This window comes from Aristolochia californica, unplaced genomic scaffold (genome assembly GCF_029961685.1).
Source record: "Aristolochia californica isolate CCGP_79_NKW_82.1479 unplaced genomic scaffold, dmAriCali1.0.hap1 SCAF_3, whole genome shotgun sequence".
NCBI lineage: Eukaryota > Viridiplantae > Streptophyta > Magnoliopsida > Piperales > Aristolochiaceae > Aristolochia > Aristolochia californica.
This window is the reverse complement of record NW_027181992.1, coordinates 11,286,730-11,301,480: the sequence shown is the minus strand read 5'-3', so window position 1 is coordinate 11,301,480 and position 14,751 is coordinate 11,286,730. Positions and strand designations below refer to the sequence as shown.

The 14,751-nt window shown below is 37.7% G+C and overlaps 2 protein-coding genes across 2 annotated transcripts; both read right to left on the bottom strand.

Moving 5' to 3' along the window:
• Positions 1 to 2,306: 2,306 nt before the first annotated feature.
• On the bottom strand, positions 2,307 to 4,994 carry LOC137960432 (probable E3 ubiquitin-protein ligase BAH1-like 1). Its single transcript, XM_068808063.1, has 6 exons — positions 4,693 to 4,994; positions 3,468 to 3,712; positions 3,133 to 3,387; positions 2,894 to 3,031; positions 2,752 to 2,810; positions 2,307 to 2,661 (listed from the first exon to the last, which is right to left on the bottom strand). Exons 1-6 carry the CDS (start codon positions 4,865 to 4,867, stop codon positions 2,556 to 2,558), a joined length of 978 nt encoding a protein of 325 aa, XP_068664164.1. The 5' UTR covers positions 4,868 to 4,994; the 3' UTR covers positions 2,307 to 2,555.
• A 1,975-nt stretch (positions 4,995 to 6,969) lies between these two features.
• Positions 6,970 to 9,086, bottom strand: LOC137959996 (translationally-controlled tumor protein homolog). Its single transcript, XM_068807437.1, has 5 exons — positions 8,973 to 9,086; positions 7,994 to 8,067; positions 7,703 to 7,831; positions 7,428 to 7,585; positions 6,970 to 7,233 (listed from the first exon to the last, which is right to left on the bottom strand). Exons 1-5 carry the CDS (start codon positions 8,998 to 9,000, stop codon positions 7,116 to 7,118), a joined length of 507 nt encoding a protein of 168 aa, XP_068663538.1. The 5' UTR covers positions 9,001 to 9,086; the 3' UTR covers positions 6,970 to 7,115.
• Between the last annotated feature and the right edge of the window lie 5,665 nt (positions 9,087 to 14,751).

Genomic DNA, 14,751 nt, shown 5'->3' with positions numbered 1-14,751 from the left:
GGGAGGTCTATATTCGCGGGTCCAAAGTGACCATGGGTTATAACTAAGCTGGGGATGAGAGAACATCATAAATGTCCATTGTTGCAAATGGTGTATAGGATCTTTTGTATTAAATGGCAGTCTATCATATCTTTCAACACTCCTCCTCAAGCTGGTGGTCTCTTTGTTCTTTTCCAAGATACCCAACTGGCATAATATAAGAGAGTAAAATCACTCCTAGCCATAAGACAAAACTTCATACTCTAGTCAAATGGTCATTGTAGAAAATACTCTCCGCTCAATTTCAAAGGCAAAAAAATAGCCCCATTGTGGGGGACAAAATCTACCCATTTTCTTAGTATAACTAAAAAAACTACCTCTTGGGTGAATAATAGACTTGACTCATGTTAGATGTTGGACACACTCCTATCCTTTATAGGTCGTGGGTCCATAGGCATTGCTCATAAGTGCAATAATGAGTTCCTCCATCACGGTGTCTTAACATTGGGCACTGACTCTCAAATGGTATGAGAAAAACTGTCAGGGGATAAAGGGTAATCACCAAAAGATAATATTTTAGGGCCACCATGTGCTTTCTTTTTCATTAGAATAACCAATGCTGACAACAGTTAGCAACTGAGAAGTACTTCAATAATAGTGTCTCAGTCAAAGAGACACAATAGTAACAGATGAAATGGGCCTAGGCCCAAATAACACGTACCAAATAATGAAAATCCTTAAAAAGGACGCATAAAATAATATGTTGTGACTCCTTCAGAAGGTTGTGCACCAAATAATACGATGGAACTAACTAATAAGTAACCAATAATCCAAGGTAATAATCCAGCACGAGACAAGGAACCGAGTCAGACTGAGGCAAGCAACTAGTGGAGCCAAGTCATGTATCAGATTAATCTAGCAGAGTTGCGGCAGAAATCGGTATAGAACTCAGTACCCAGACCCATATAACACAGGCAACAAGCAAGTGGGCTGAGTCAAGTTGACCTGGACCGAGTTGATTGGTCCGAGTTGACCTGAGTTGACTCGATATAACAGAAACAACGCTTGGGTTGCTGGGTTGACTCAGCAAAGTCCGACCCGAGTCAGGATAACAGGCGCTGTATACCCATTTTCAGAGACCAAGAAGAAACATTCTGTTTCCGCTTTTCAAGCTATATACCCATTTTCTCATTTTTATGGCAACAATTTATGGATTGTAAATTGTCTTTATATTAGTTTTTAATGCAATGTGTAGTGTGGCTATTTTCGTCCCGTATTACAGTTTGCCATGAAAGTCGAGTTTACCAGGTTCAGTTATTTTATACTACAAACAAATCGTTTTGGAGAACTATTTGGAAAGGAATGCGACTAGGGACTTCCATTAATTTGATTATTTATATACTCTATGCAAGTTATTGAAAGATAGTCGTGGTGTTTATTAGAGAGAAAAACAGGAATTCGAGTGAATGTAAGAACAAATGGTTACATTGTTCTATTCAGTAATTTCTATTGGTCGAGAGGTGCAGCAATGTTTTTATCTTGGTGAAGAAGGCAGATAAAAGTCTGGAGGTGCAGCAATGTTTTTTTCTTGGTGAAGAAAGCAGATAAAGGTTGGGAGGTGCAGCAATGTTTTTATCTTGGTAAAGAAAGCAGATAAAAGCTTGGGAAGAAATCCGGAGGAGAAAAATGGCGTCATGGACAAAGGAGAAGAATAAGGAAGAGGGAAGAAGTGGGATAAATGAGGGGAAGAAGATGCAAGGAAAATAGGAAGAACATAAACAGACATGGCGGCAAATATGGAAGAGAGTAAGAAAGAGAAACTAAGAGAGAATAGAAAGAAAGAAAACAAGAAATGAGAGAAAAGAACAAGAGAGGTCAGTAGATGAAAGTAGAGATGTGGGGAAGAAGAGAGCGCAAACACATGCAAGGGTAAGAAGAGTGAAATAGCACTGGCAGAAGAAGAGACGTGGAACAGATAATGAGCAAAGGGTACGCCAACAGTAGCGGATCATTGAAAGACGAGGAGAGAAAAAATGATACAAGAGGATGACAGGAGAAGAGACTACAAGTAATGCAAGAAAAGAGGAAGATAGAAAGAACACTAATCATCGATCAGCAGTAGAGAAGGAAACAAAAGCATACAGAAACTGTTGCAAGTTTTCCATGGAAACACGGATCCTGTTTAAATGGTTCTTGCAGATAAGCTTCATGTGAAAACTCGCCTAACATATCCTGAGAAACAAGTAAGAAAGCCATAGAGAAGCTTAAATTAAATGGTTCTCCCTGTTTTTCTTTCCATATCCTTATCCTGACAGATAGCTACTGAATCAAGAAACAATTACCCAAACCAAGAGTTCATGGGATGAGAACGAAGAATTGCATTGGACATTGGACATCAAGAATGTTTTCAGAGGGGCAGAAAATCCTTATTCACAAACCATACTCCTTCCATCATTGCCATCAAACAAAGCATTCTTTAATTCGTTTGAGCAAAATAAATCTTCAAATACCAGAGGATTAGGGAGCCACACACCACTATTGCTTAAGGCTGGATCTACAAGAGACATAATCTTCTCTCAGATGCCAGAAAAAGCCCGAGATTGAGACTCCCAATGTTCCTTCACCTGCTTCATCCTCTCTACTCTTTCCCTCTGGGCTCTTTGTACCCAGTATTCTTTGCAGCTGTTAAACCAGACGGATGTTTTTAGAATAAGCTACACTTGAAGAATCCGACAACATTAAAGCACATATAAAACCTCCAACGAAGTGTACCTTCGGCTTAGCAAAAGATTCAACTCCTCTAAATGGATGGCTCCTTCATAAACTCCTTCCTGAAACATAAGGCACTGGCACTTCAATGACATCTACTTCTTTGATGGGTGGAAACCTGAAAGAGTAGCTGGTAGATACTTACTTCTCTGCATAAAGGGCATTTAGCTTTGCGGTCTGCAGCCTTCAGGTCATCGACTATGGTTACTGATGCAGCAGAACATGCACACATATAACAGAAGATGTGCCCACATGTCAGAGAAACAGGATCAAATACCGTATCCTGCAATTTGAATGAAAATATGAGATCATCCTCTCAACCAGTCATATTTCCTTAGCAAATAAATAACGAAAGGCGATAAGGTATATGATTAGTCAACTAACCAAGCAGATTGAACAAGTAAGATCGATATCAAGTGTGATAGAATCAAACAGGGAACATGACAGGGTTGGCTTGCTTTCGTCAAACTTGAGTGAACAGTCCTCAGAAAGACCCTTGCCAGTTGTTGTTTCATCCTTTCTTTCCCTCAAGTTGATGTGAAAGGCCACTAACTCACAGAGCCAAGGGGATTTAAGTATCTCTATATGCATTCTCTGTGCCTGCGATCTAAATGCCTGTCCTTGTTTAGAGTAGTGTATCTGTATGTTCATAAGTAGAAGATTACAACCACCAAAGAAATATACCAAGAAAATGGCCAGTCTAGCATAGTGAAAACTACCTTGTCATACTTCTTTAGAATTTTTCTAACGGCAGTAGCATTAATCGTTGCATAGGTTACCAAATCTTTCCCTTCCTCGATCAAAGCAAGATGACTGCCAAGCAGCTTGCTGTGGAACCAGATAAAATATTTTCTAAGGCCTGATGCTAGATGTACCTCGAGCAATTTCTGGGCCCTCTTGTTGAAGCAACCAACAACTTCAGACATCTCCTTTAGGAGGGAGGGAAAAAAAGTGCCATCACATACTGCATGTCAACAAGCAATTCAGCCAACTTAGAAGACGATCTAAAGCAGGCAAATAAAAGATTTGTTCAAAAAGATTTTAATAGGCAACTCAGAAGATGATAGCAAGCAGGCAAAAGCAAGATTACTTCTTAGCTTTCTCCTCCAAACTGAGAATAACTGATATGGTAAATACTTCTAAATGGGGATTAACAATCAGATCCTCCGCTATATACTTTCTGGTCAGACACCAACCACGTCGCCCATCAATGGAGCTTTCATCTGGTATGGCCAATGTTTAAGCATGAAAAGGAATAGATAGCTCTTATGCTACCATTTCAACTAAACAGAGGATTCATTTTAACAAATGGCGATGGTGTGTGGGTCATTCAGCTAATTCAGGTCGAAGAAGGGTTTGTAAATTAAAAGTTCACTAGCTCCATGAAAAAATTAAAAGAAGAAGAAGAAGAAGAAGAAAACTCAGAGCACCAAAGAGGCAAGTAAGTGAAATTTTGGCACGATATTTAACTACAGACTAAAGCAAAAAACTGAACTGAAGAGAAATCCTCCCTCGTCTAGATTTCTTCATTTGGGCAGCTGACAAAATCATGCTTGCAACGAAATTAGAAAAAACTCGCCAAACAGAGTATGGAAGAGAAAACAAATGACAATTTATTAAGAAATGAAACAAATTTTCACGAAAATAGGAACTATACCAAAAAAAAATCAAATTAAAACGTTATCGTATTGCGTTCTCTTATGCCATGTTAATCTGTACAAACCCATGATCAGATGATTTCACTATTTACTTATCATGGTCCATTTCCACACAAGTTCGTAGGTATTGATAACTCTTCAGCCTCCGAAGAAGCGTTCACTCTACGATAAAATAGGCAGGCGAAGAAACCGCCAACGCAAAGCTAGTTTGCGACGACACAACGGAGTACGGGAAACCAGCAGCTCAAAACTAAACTTTACAGAACATGAAAAATATTGGAGTCACCTGGGCAATGATCGGGGCATCGGGATAAAGACGCAAGGGCTCCATCTCTCTGCTTCTGGGATTGAACATCCCTCCTACACCTCTTGAGAATCTTCTTCAGCTTCTTGAATCCAACCCCAGGAAGCTGCTTGTCCTGGTTCTGCATGTACTCCTGATATGTCTTGCAGAACTTCATCTTCTCCCCCTTCTCCGACCGAAACTTCAAACCAATATCACATCCCAATAAAAGATTACGTAGAAAGGATAAGGAGATGAATGCCGCTCCGAGACAACTCGAAGTAGAAAGCAGGGAAAGAATGAATGGTTTCGTTCTTTGGCTATCTGGAGCAGATTCTTCTGCGTAAATGGAAGAAGGTGCAATCAATCCCTGGTCTCTTTCTAGTCATGGTCCCCAAGGAACACATCAATTCCTCGCCCTGCGGATTGGATTATGAAAACTCGAAACAACGGGTCCCCATTTTCGTGGCTAAAACCTTGCGTCTTCTTTTCAGATTCTCCCCTTATTAATCTTATTTTTCTGAAATAACTTTTTCGAATTTCGACATGTGCAGTGTGTAAGGCGTATTGTACACGGTAAATGGCGTGTTCAAGCTCAATAAACTATTTCCTCCACCAAAGAAAAGAAAGGGGAAGAAATCCCGTCCACCGTTCCGAAATGAGTGGCGGCGCAGCCACTGCGACCGGCACATCTAATCATTATATAGAAAAAATGATGACAGACGTCTGAGAGGGAGGAAGCGATGAACGGGTACACTTGAAGGAGGGAGAAGTTTCAAATGGAAATGTTAATTGGATTGGTGGATGGAATGATGGGGAGAATCTGATGTTGATTTTGCCATAATTATTAAGCTGAATTGGGGCTTTCGAGTGGTGGAGGAAGCATTCAGCGTTGTATGTAGTGCGATTCCTCTTGCGATTGTTCCATTGGAGGATGAAGGTGAGAACGGGTCTTCGTCCCCTTGATTACGCTACAAATGACATTTATTTTTATTTTTCTTTTTTGCTTTGAATTTAGTGCAAGAACATTGTTGTCCATTTTCGCTTGTCTGCTTGCAGCTCTCGAAGCTTGGGGAATATGAACAATCAACCCAGAATATTTGTTAAACGACACTGTCATTTTCAGACTAGGACTTTGGGTGTGCTGCGTGTGCCTGGTAATACAAGGATTTGAGATATTAAACTTCAAATACTTATATAACTATATCTGATATTTTATCTCACACCTCCAAATTACTTCGATGACATGAGCAACACTAGGTGATGCATAGAACATGATTTAAGTATTTGAAGCATCTAATTGACTTCCTTAGATCATTTATCTCTATAATCTATTTAAATCATCATTCCCTCATTCACTATCACAATGATCGTAATGTCTTGTCTATTTCAAAGGATCATTGATAGAACATCTAGGCTCTCTACTAAACCAGATGCCTCATCATAAACTCCTTATTTCCATCAAAGGAGGAGAGGTTGTAACTGTTACCTATGATAACCGACAATCAAATTATTTACTAAAGTAAGACTTAGTCTAACCAAGTTAGATTGACTTTTCTCAAATTGTTTGAGTGAAACCCGTTAATGCACTTGGTCGAAAATTTATAATCCCAGGAAAAATTAGAAATATGTTTTTCCTAATATATACATTTCCAAGAAATCTTAAGAAAAATTGACTTAGTGATATACAAAATTTAATTTTTCAATTATTCCATTAAAAAAATATTCTAAGACAATGTTCTAGAAAAACTCAGTCTTTTAGCAAGGCACTAATAAGATATCACTTCAAGAATATTTCAAAAACCTACGAATGACAACAATAACAACACAACAATTCTAACTTTTTTGGCATGGCCAGGCATCCGGGCATAGATATTATAGTATATCATAATGATGTTAACAACTAGTTAAATGTAAAAGCTGATATCCTTTGTTCAGGTTTTATGGACATAGGTAAAATTCTCAATTAAGAAGAGTGTTTAAGATCGAGAAACCAAGGGAAGGGAGACTTTCCTCTACCAAAGGGCCAAAAGATTTGACAAAATCCAATTAAAGATATTTTGGCTTGGACACATTTGAGCATAAAGATTAGAATCCTAAGACAGAATTCTTATTTTGCATGGCTAGTTGTAGCCCGTAATCCATGAGAACTTACAAAATAGTTGAAGCTCTTGATTCACTAATTACCTTATTATCAATAATCTATTTAATAAATGGATTACAGGGATAATGAGGCGAACAATCTACATAAAAGATTAACGTGGCCCAGCTAAAAGAAAATTCCCACAAGCAAATAGTCTTCATTTCTAAAAAAACGTAAACGGAAAAACACAACTCACAAGTCTCTGGAACGTCGCAACCAAGAATTATACTGATAACTAAAACTACAACACCAAACGCATTCAGTCGGCCAATATTTTACTTTCTTAGCACTTGACCTCCTTCAAGCCATGGGCGAAGTACAAAAAGGTAGGGTCAGTGGCACCATCCTTGTAGTAAGCAAACACCAGGCTGCCATCATCATGCATGCTCTCTCCCACGAAACTGCAACACATACATAATCTGTTGTTAGGGGCTTTGGAACAAAACTGCTTAAAAGGAGCAGAAACATATATTTTTGACCCAAGATGTTAACATGAACGAAATATATCCATGACTAAAGATTCTGATGTCATGATGTGTGGTTGTAGAGATTAAGGTAATAGAAACATTCGAAACAGCAAGAGAAAACCACATACAATTGCAGATCTTTGATCTTTGAAAGAAGATATTTGGTTGCTCCCTCAATGTGCTTTTTGAATAGCTCTTGTTGCTCCCCTTCCAACTTGGGTGTCAGCAACTTAATATATCTCTTCATAAATGTCAAAAACTGCTTCTTATCAAAAGAAGGTTGCTCCTGTAATAAAAAGGCATCCCATACAGTTTAGGTATAACCAAGTTATATGATGAAGGACACTCAATATTAGTCATTTTTAATATTAATTTGAGAAGAAAATATGGTCAAACAAAACACCTGCAGCCGGAATGTATCAACAATATCGACAACTTTTTGAACCTTATCATCAACTCCTTCGTCTTCTTCAGCACCTTCTGCGGAAGGGTTAGCACCAATGTCCACATCTATGGCCCCTTGGGCAACCCACTGCAAAACAAAATTTATTAAATCAGAAGGCACCTAAAAACAATAAAAGAAAGAAGAAAAGAGCATCATAATTCACAATTCCTAAGAGTAATCAGGACTCAGATTACACAAAATCCATGACAGAATTAATTATTTAAAATTTAGAAAATACAGTGTACTAACCTTCCCCTCAACTTCCCATAGTATTCCATTCTCGATTTCCTTGTATGGGAATGAATCCGACAGAAGCTCATCACCTGAAATTCATGGACAAAATTCAAGTTACCAATATACTCAAAAAGAAAAGAACAGATGAGAGAAAAGCTGCTGGAAAACAGTACCTCGATACAGGAAAGAAAAAACGCCCGACAAAGTCCAAAAAAACATAAGAGATACATTAACAGCAATGCATGGTTTTGATCGTATGGTAGATGAGAAAAGGTTGAAATCAGAAGTAATTTATAAATAATGAATATACGTCCCAGATTCAAGTATTATGTTTGCTCGCACTTTATCCATTAAAACCCGGTAATAGTGAAGAACAAACGCGTTAATCCTAACTTTCATATAATAACGAGGGACGTGTTCGAGATAAGCTACAGATCGCCGGTACACAACTTAAACAGTTTAACTCAAGAAGATTAGATAAGATATATCCAATACTTGTTCTCCCGCATGCAAAGAATCAGAAAAAAGCATGGAGAAAAAACCAAGGAAAAGCAGTGCACGAATGAAAAACATCCCAAAGGATGAAATCCTCGAAAATTGAACGCGGGATTAAAAAATAATGACAAAACAAACGTCACGAACACAACACATCGAGAAACTATATCAGGTCGTAACAAATAAGAAACGAGTCAGAAGTCAATAAAAGAAAAAAATAAGCGCATCTATCACGCAATTATAGAGTTCGCTTTCAGATCCCAACTTCAAACAACACCTACAGATCTGATACCATAACCATAATAACCGGAAAACAACAGAGAACGTCGCCGTCAAAACCCTAGCACAGGCGACAGAAGGAGAAATTTAAAAGGACCAATAAAGATCAATCCAAAAAACTTCAAAAGGTACATACAAACAGATCTAAACTCAAGCCACAGAAATCAAAAGAAGAGCAGATATCCAAAGACGGCTAATAGAAATAGAAAAGTAGGGGTACCTGTAAGGAGATCCTGGTAGACCAACATGTTCGTCAAGCTCTCCGAGGCTCGGCGAAGTTGAAGCCGGAAGCAACACAAAAGGGCGAGGAAACGGTGGGAGAGTAAGAGGGGTGGGGAAAGGGATACGGGAAGATTATTTATAGGCGAGGGACGAGGGTTTGCTCAGGCCACGTTACTAAAGGAAACACCGAGTCCGCCAAAAGTCGGCCACTCGCCCTGGTTTTTAACTTTGTCGAGTTCACGACTCTTGTTGGCCCACTCAACTTAACATCTACTCACATGTGGAATAAGAAACCTTGGAAAATTAGAACTAGAGTTCTTCTCTCGTAAGAAAGCTTCAACAACCCACCCCAATGCTTAATTAATTGGTCTTAAACTAAGATTTACAAACTAATGTTTTTAGGTGCATTTTTTGAAAGTACCCTTTAGCATATTTGCACTCCATAATTCCCTCTTTAATTGGTTGATGGTTACTCTTATTTACCTCAAACATAAAAAATGATCGATCAGTCATCATACCTTTCAGGTCCTATAGCATCTGGTGTTGGTACTTGCAAATGGAATAAACGCTATGGATGGGGAAGTTTAGTCTTTGTATTCTGTTTGTTAAACTGGTTATTATACATTAGTATGGTATGTTGCAAAGTCTTAAACTTCTCTACAATAGCGTAAAATTGGATGGTACTAAACTCAACACCAAATTCACTTTATTTATTTTTTTAGTTTTACATTTATGATGAGCTCAAACTCGGCTTGAGCTTGACCTGGAACTCGTTTAGAATTTTCAAACTTGATTTTGAGTTCAATTTAAGGCTCGAACCTGAGCTCGAGCATGAAGTTTTTAAGGTCAAGCCAAGCTCAAACGTACACAGGTTCGAGCTTGGCTTGACTCGATGCTACCCCTAATAAAAAAATTATTCATTTATTGTGAGGATAATATAGTAACTTTTGTGCATTGTTTAGTGAGGTATTTTTTGTTCAAGGTACAAAAAATGACTTGTTTTTTATCTCCTTCCCTTAATCCAAACATTCTTCTCTCACGTCATTCACCTTCCTCTTTCCTCTCTCTCTTCTCTCCTTCTTCTTCCACGTTAACCTAAGTCCTTCTCATGGGATCCTAACTTCTACATGGTATCAGAGCTTGGAGTTTAGGATCCCCATTCAAATAGTTATGTCATCCATTCAAGAAGTTGTTTATAGAATAAGGAGTTTTGCCATGAAGAAATAGGTAAAGTTTTTTTTTTCATATTCCTTCTTTATGGTTTCTATTTTTTTCTATTCTTGAATTCTTGAGTTACATCGTCAGGATAATCTTCATAAAACTTTGTGAAGATCTATCTTTTATGACTAAAAGGATGTTATAGTTTTGATCATCTTGTAGTAAAATTACGTGATTGATCAAAAGTTGTTGTTTTTTTTTCTGTTTTTTACGATTTGGATTCAGTTACCTTTATGTAACTTGGATCAAACATCATTGATATGGGATTCCAGTATATGTTGCTATCAATTCTATAATTTAACGTTACTCATGGGATTGGGTTATGTTGTTGGATGACCGTCATTTGGTTAGAATTCCAACATTTACTTATTCCTATTATTTCTTTCTACTTTTGAACTTCAACAATTGAATTTTTTTGTTGAAATATTCACATGAGTTGGAAATTATTTTGCCAAGAAAGGCCTTGTCTAAATTTTCTCTCGATTTTGTGGTTGAGTTTGGATTAAGGACGAGAGTTGCATCTATTCTCTTCTCTCTATTTGTTAGATAAATATAAGAAAAATCGAGTAGTGGCTAATTCTTATTATCACTTGACAAAAAACACAAATTTTTCCCATGATTTAGTCCTTATTCTCGTAAAAATATTCTCTACTTATGTTTTGTTGGTGGCTAATTTGGTCTACGAATGCTTCAAATTATGTTGTGTAATTGTTATTTGAAGAAGCCCTTTGAAAATTGACCTCAATAGTTGATTTGCGTCAACACAGAAATGGACATATGAGTAATAAGAGTGACATACTCTGAATTACTACAATTCCACTCAGAGGTCTTTCCAATTACCTCAGTTAGTCACAATCGGTATGGAGGGCTCTCAATACTCGTGACCTTTTCACTCATGTTATCAAAATCCCTCCTCCGATTGATGAAGGAGATGAAGCCTACCACAAGTGGTCCACTTGGAAACATCCAAGGATATTTATGACACATGTGCTATACTCTATTCAAGTACCGCCTCCTTACAAAGAGTATATGATGTTTTCCAAAGTATGTTGGCTACCAAACAAGGAAATAATATTCATAAGTTTTTGGCCCGGTTTCATGGCCTTCTCCAAGAATGAAAATTTTTCAACCATACTCTACCGACATTGTTGTTAAAGAAAAATAAAGAGAAACCCTGACAACATCTATTTGCCTTACCAATAATAAGCCTTATCTAGAGGTGGCTAAGACTCAACTTCTTAGTTCATCTGTTCTTCCTTCATTTGATGACATCAATGCTACATTGTTACGAATTCCTTATCCATCTCCTCCTTCTCTAATTGATGCTTCATCATCTATGTTCTCTGGTAATCAGGGTACATCATCTCAATCCCAAGGAAGCGGCAGAAATACAAGAGGAGACCACAATAGGGGTGGTCGAACGGGTCTGACTCATTCCCGCACTGAGCCTTGATTGTGCACTTACTATGGCGGTCAGAACCACCTTGTGGATTTATGCTGGAAACTCCATGGCAAGCCTAATTGGCCGACAACAAATCCAACTTCAGTTAATATTGAGAAAAGAGGAGGAAATGGTTGATTCTCCTTTCGGGAATGTGACTATTACTGCAAAAGACTATGTTGCAATTCAGAAGTTGAAATCCTTATTGGAGTCCTCTACTCCACCAAAACCTATTGTTGCCACTACCATTGCCTCAGGTATGTTTTCTTCCTCTTGGATCATTGACTTTGGGGATTCTGAACACTTGTCAGGTAACAAACACATGCTTCATTCATTGTCTCCATGTCTTCCTCATAAATTTGTCATTATTGCTAATGGTTCCCAAACCAATGTGTTTGGCAAGGGTTCCCCCTCTCTTACCACATCTATTCTTCTTCAAGATGTCTTGTTTGTTCCTTAGTTTCTATTAAAGTTTCTCTCTGTTAGTCAATTAACCAAAAAATTCAATTGCTTTGTCACCTTCTCACCATTTTCGTGTACATTTTAGGATCTAACTATGAAACAAGTGATTGGTGTCGGCCATGAAAAAAGGGAATTATAATATTTTACTCTTCCACCAGTAGCCGCTATTTCATCTACTACATCCGAGGCTCAACTTTGGCACAACCGGCTTGGTCATCCATCTATCTCGTCACTTCGTTCTTTAGTTTCATATCTTAAATCTTTGTCTACTTTCAATTGTGAGGCATGTCAATTAAGTAAGCATATTAGGAGTACATATTTTCCTCGTCTTACAACTACCAGTGTTGCTCCATTTGCATTAATACACTCTGATGTATGGGGACCTTTAAAGGTCTCTAACATTTTTCAAGTTCAATATGTAGTTATTTTTGTTGACGATTTTACCGGAATGACTTGGTTATTTTTATTTAAAGAATGATAAGAAATTATTTCTATTTTAAAAAACTTTCATGCAATGGTAATGACACAATTCTGGAAGAAAATTCAAATCCTTAGATCCGATAATACTAAGGAATATTTATCTAATAATTTTAAATCATTTTGTGAGGGTAATGAGCTTGTTTATCAAACATCATGTGACTATACCCCTCAAAAAAATGATGTTGCTGAAAGAAAGAATCGCTACCTTCTTGAAGTTGCTCGGGGTCTCCTCTACCCCATGAAGATACCCTACTTTTATTAGCCTCATGCTATTCTTACAACATGTTTTTTCATCAATAGGTTACCTTCATCAGTGCTTAGCAATCAAACTTTGTATTCTGTTTTGTTTCATGGTGAAAATCCTTTTTCTCTTCCTCTTAAAGTGTTTGGTTTCACATGTTTTGTTCATGATACTTCACCACCAAAGTGTAAACTTGATCCTTGATCTCTGAGGTATATTTTTTTTGGGTATTCTTGAACTCAAAAAGGATATATTTGTTATAATCCTACCCTTTGGAGGTTGATGGTATCTCGGGATGTGACTTTCTTTGAAGACACTTCCTTCTACTCCTCACATGAGGCTCCTCCAGGATTTACATTTCCTCCTACCACTCCATGCCCGCTCGTGTTGTTTACTAGAGATATTACTTAACCCTCTGAAGCGTCGGCTATCCCCTCACCTGTAGAGATGTCGGATCCACCCAAGGTAAGTTTTTCTCCTCCTATGTTTGGGCCTGAATTTGATACTCGACCTATTGCGTTAAGAAAGGGATGTCGTTCTTGTACTATGTCTCATCCAATTGCCAATTTTATGTCTTCTCATTGCTTATGTTCTAATTGTGTTAAGTTTCTTGCTTCTCTTTCGTCTGTTTCCATTCCACAAACCTATCGGGAGGCCCAGAAGCATCCAGGATGGAAGACAGCTATGGATGAAGAAATGCATGCATTATATGAAAATCAAAATTGGACAATGGCACCACTCCCAAAAGGGAAAAAATTGGTTGGTTGTAAATGGGTATTTATAGTGAAACACAACCTAGATGTGGTGGTTGCTCGTCTTAAAGAATGACTCATTGCAAAAGGTTACACTTAGTGCTATGGGATAGATTATGAAGAGATTTTCTCTCTGGTTGCAAAATTGAACTTGGTACATACCATCCTATCTATTGTTGCTAACTCATCACGGCCCGTATATCAACTTGATGTAAACAATGCATTTTTAAATAGTGATATACGCAAAGAAATTTATATGGTCCAACCACCAAGATTTGTGGTTGAGGGGGAGTCTGTATGCCGGTTAAAGAAATCTTTATATGGGCTTAAATGGTCCCCCAGGCCTAGTTTGATAAATTCAGTCAAACACTTCTACAATTTGGTTTTCATCGATACTCGGTTGATCACTCAGTATATGTTAAATATACTATCAAAGGGAATAGATTATTGGCTTGTAAGTTGATGATATTATCTTGATCGGGAATGATGCCCATAGTATACAAGAAGTGAAAAATATGATATGTCAAGAGTTCAAGACTAAAGATCTGGGTAAGCTCAAATATTTTCTGCGTATAGAAGTCCTTCAGTCAAAACATGGGATAGTATTGTCTCAAAGAAAATACACCTTGGATCTTCTTGAAGGAACATGAATGAAGGGTTGTAGACCAATTGATACACATATGGATGCAAATGAAAAATTGTGTGCTAAAACTGGAGAAGATGTTGACACTAGAAAATATCAAAGACTAGTGGGAAAATTGATCTATCTCACGGTAACCAGGCCAAATATATCATATGCTGTGAGCGTGGTAAGTCAATTCATTCACAAACCACAAATTAATCACTGGCAAGCTTTTGAGAGAATACTACGATACCTAAAAGGTGCTCCAGGAAAATGATTGCTATATAAAAAATATGGGCACTTTAATATAGAAGGCTTCTCAGATGCAGATTGGATTGGATCACCCGATGATAGAAAATCTACGTCTTGGTATTGTACCCTTGTTGGGGGAACTTGGTTACATGAAAAAGCAAAAAATAAAACGTGGTTGCAAGATCTAGTGTTCAAGCAGAATACCGAGCCATGGCCCACATTGTAAGTGAACTTTTATGGATAAAGACTCTTCTTACTGAATTGAGATTTTATAAAGAAGGCTCTATGGGCTTACATTGTGAAAATCAA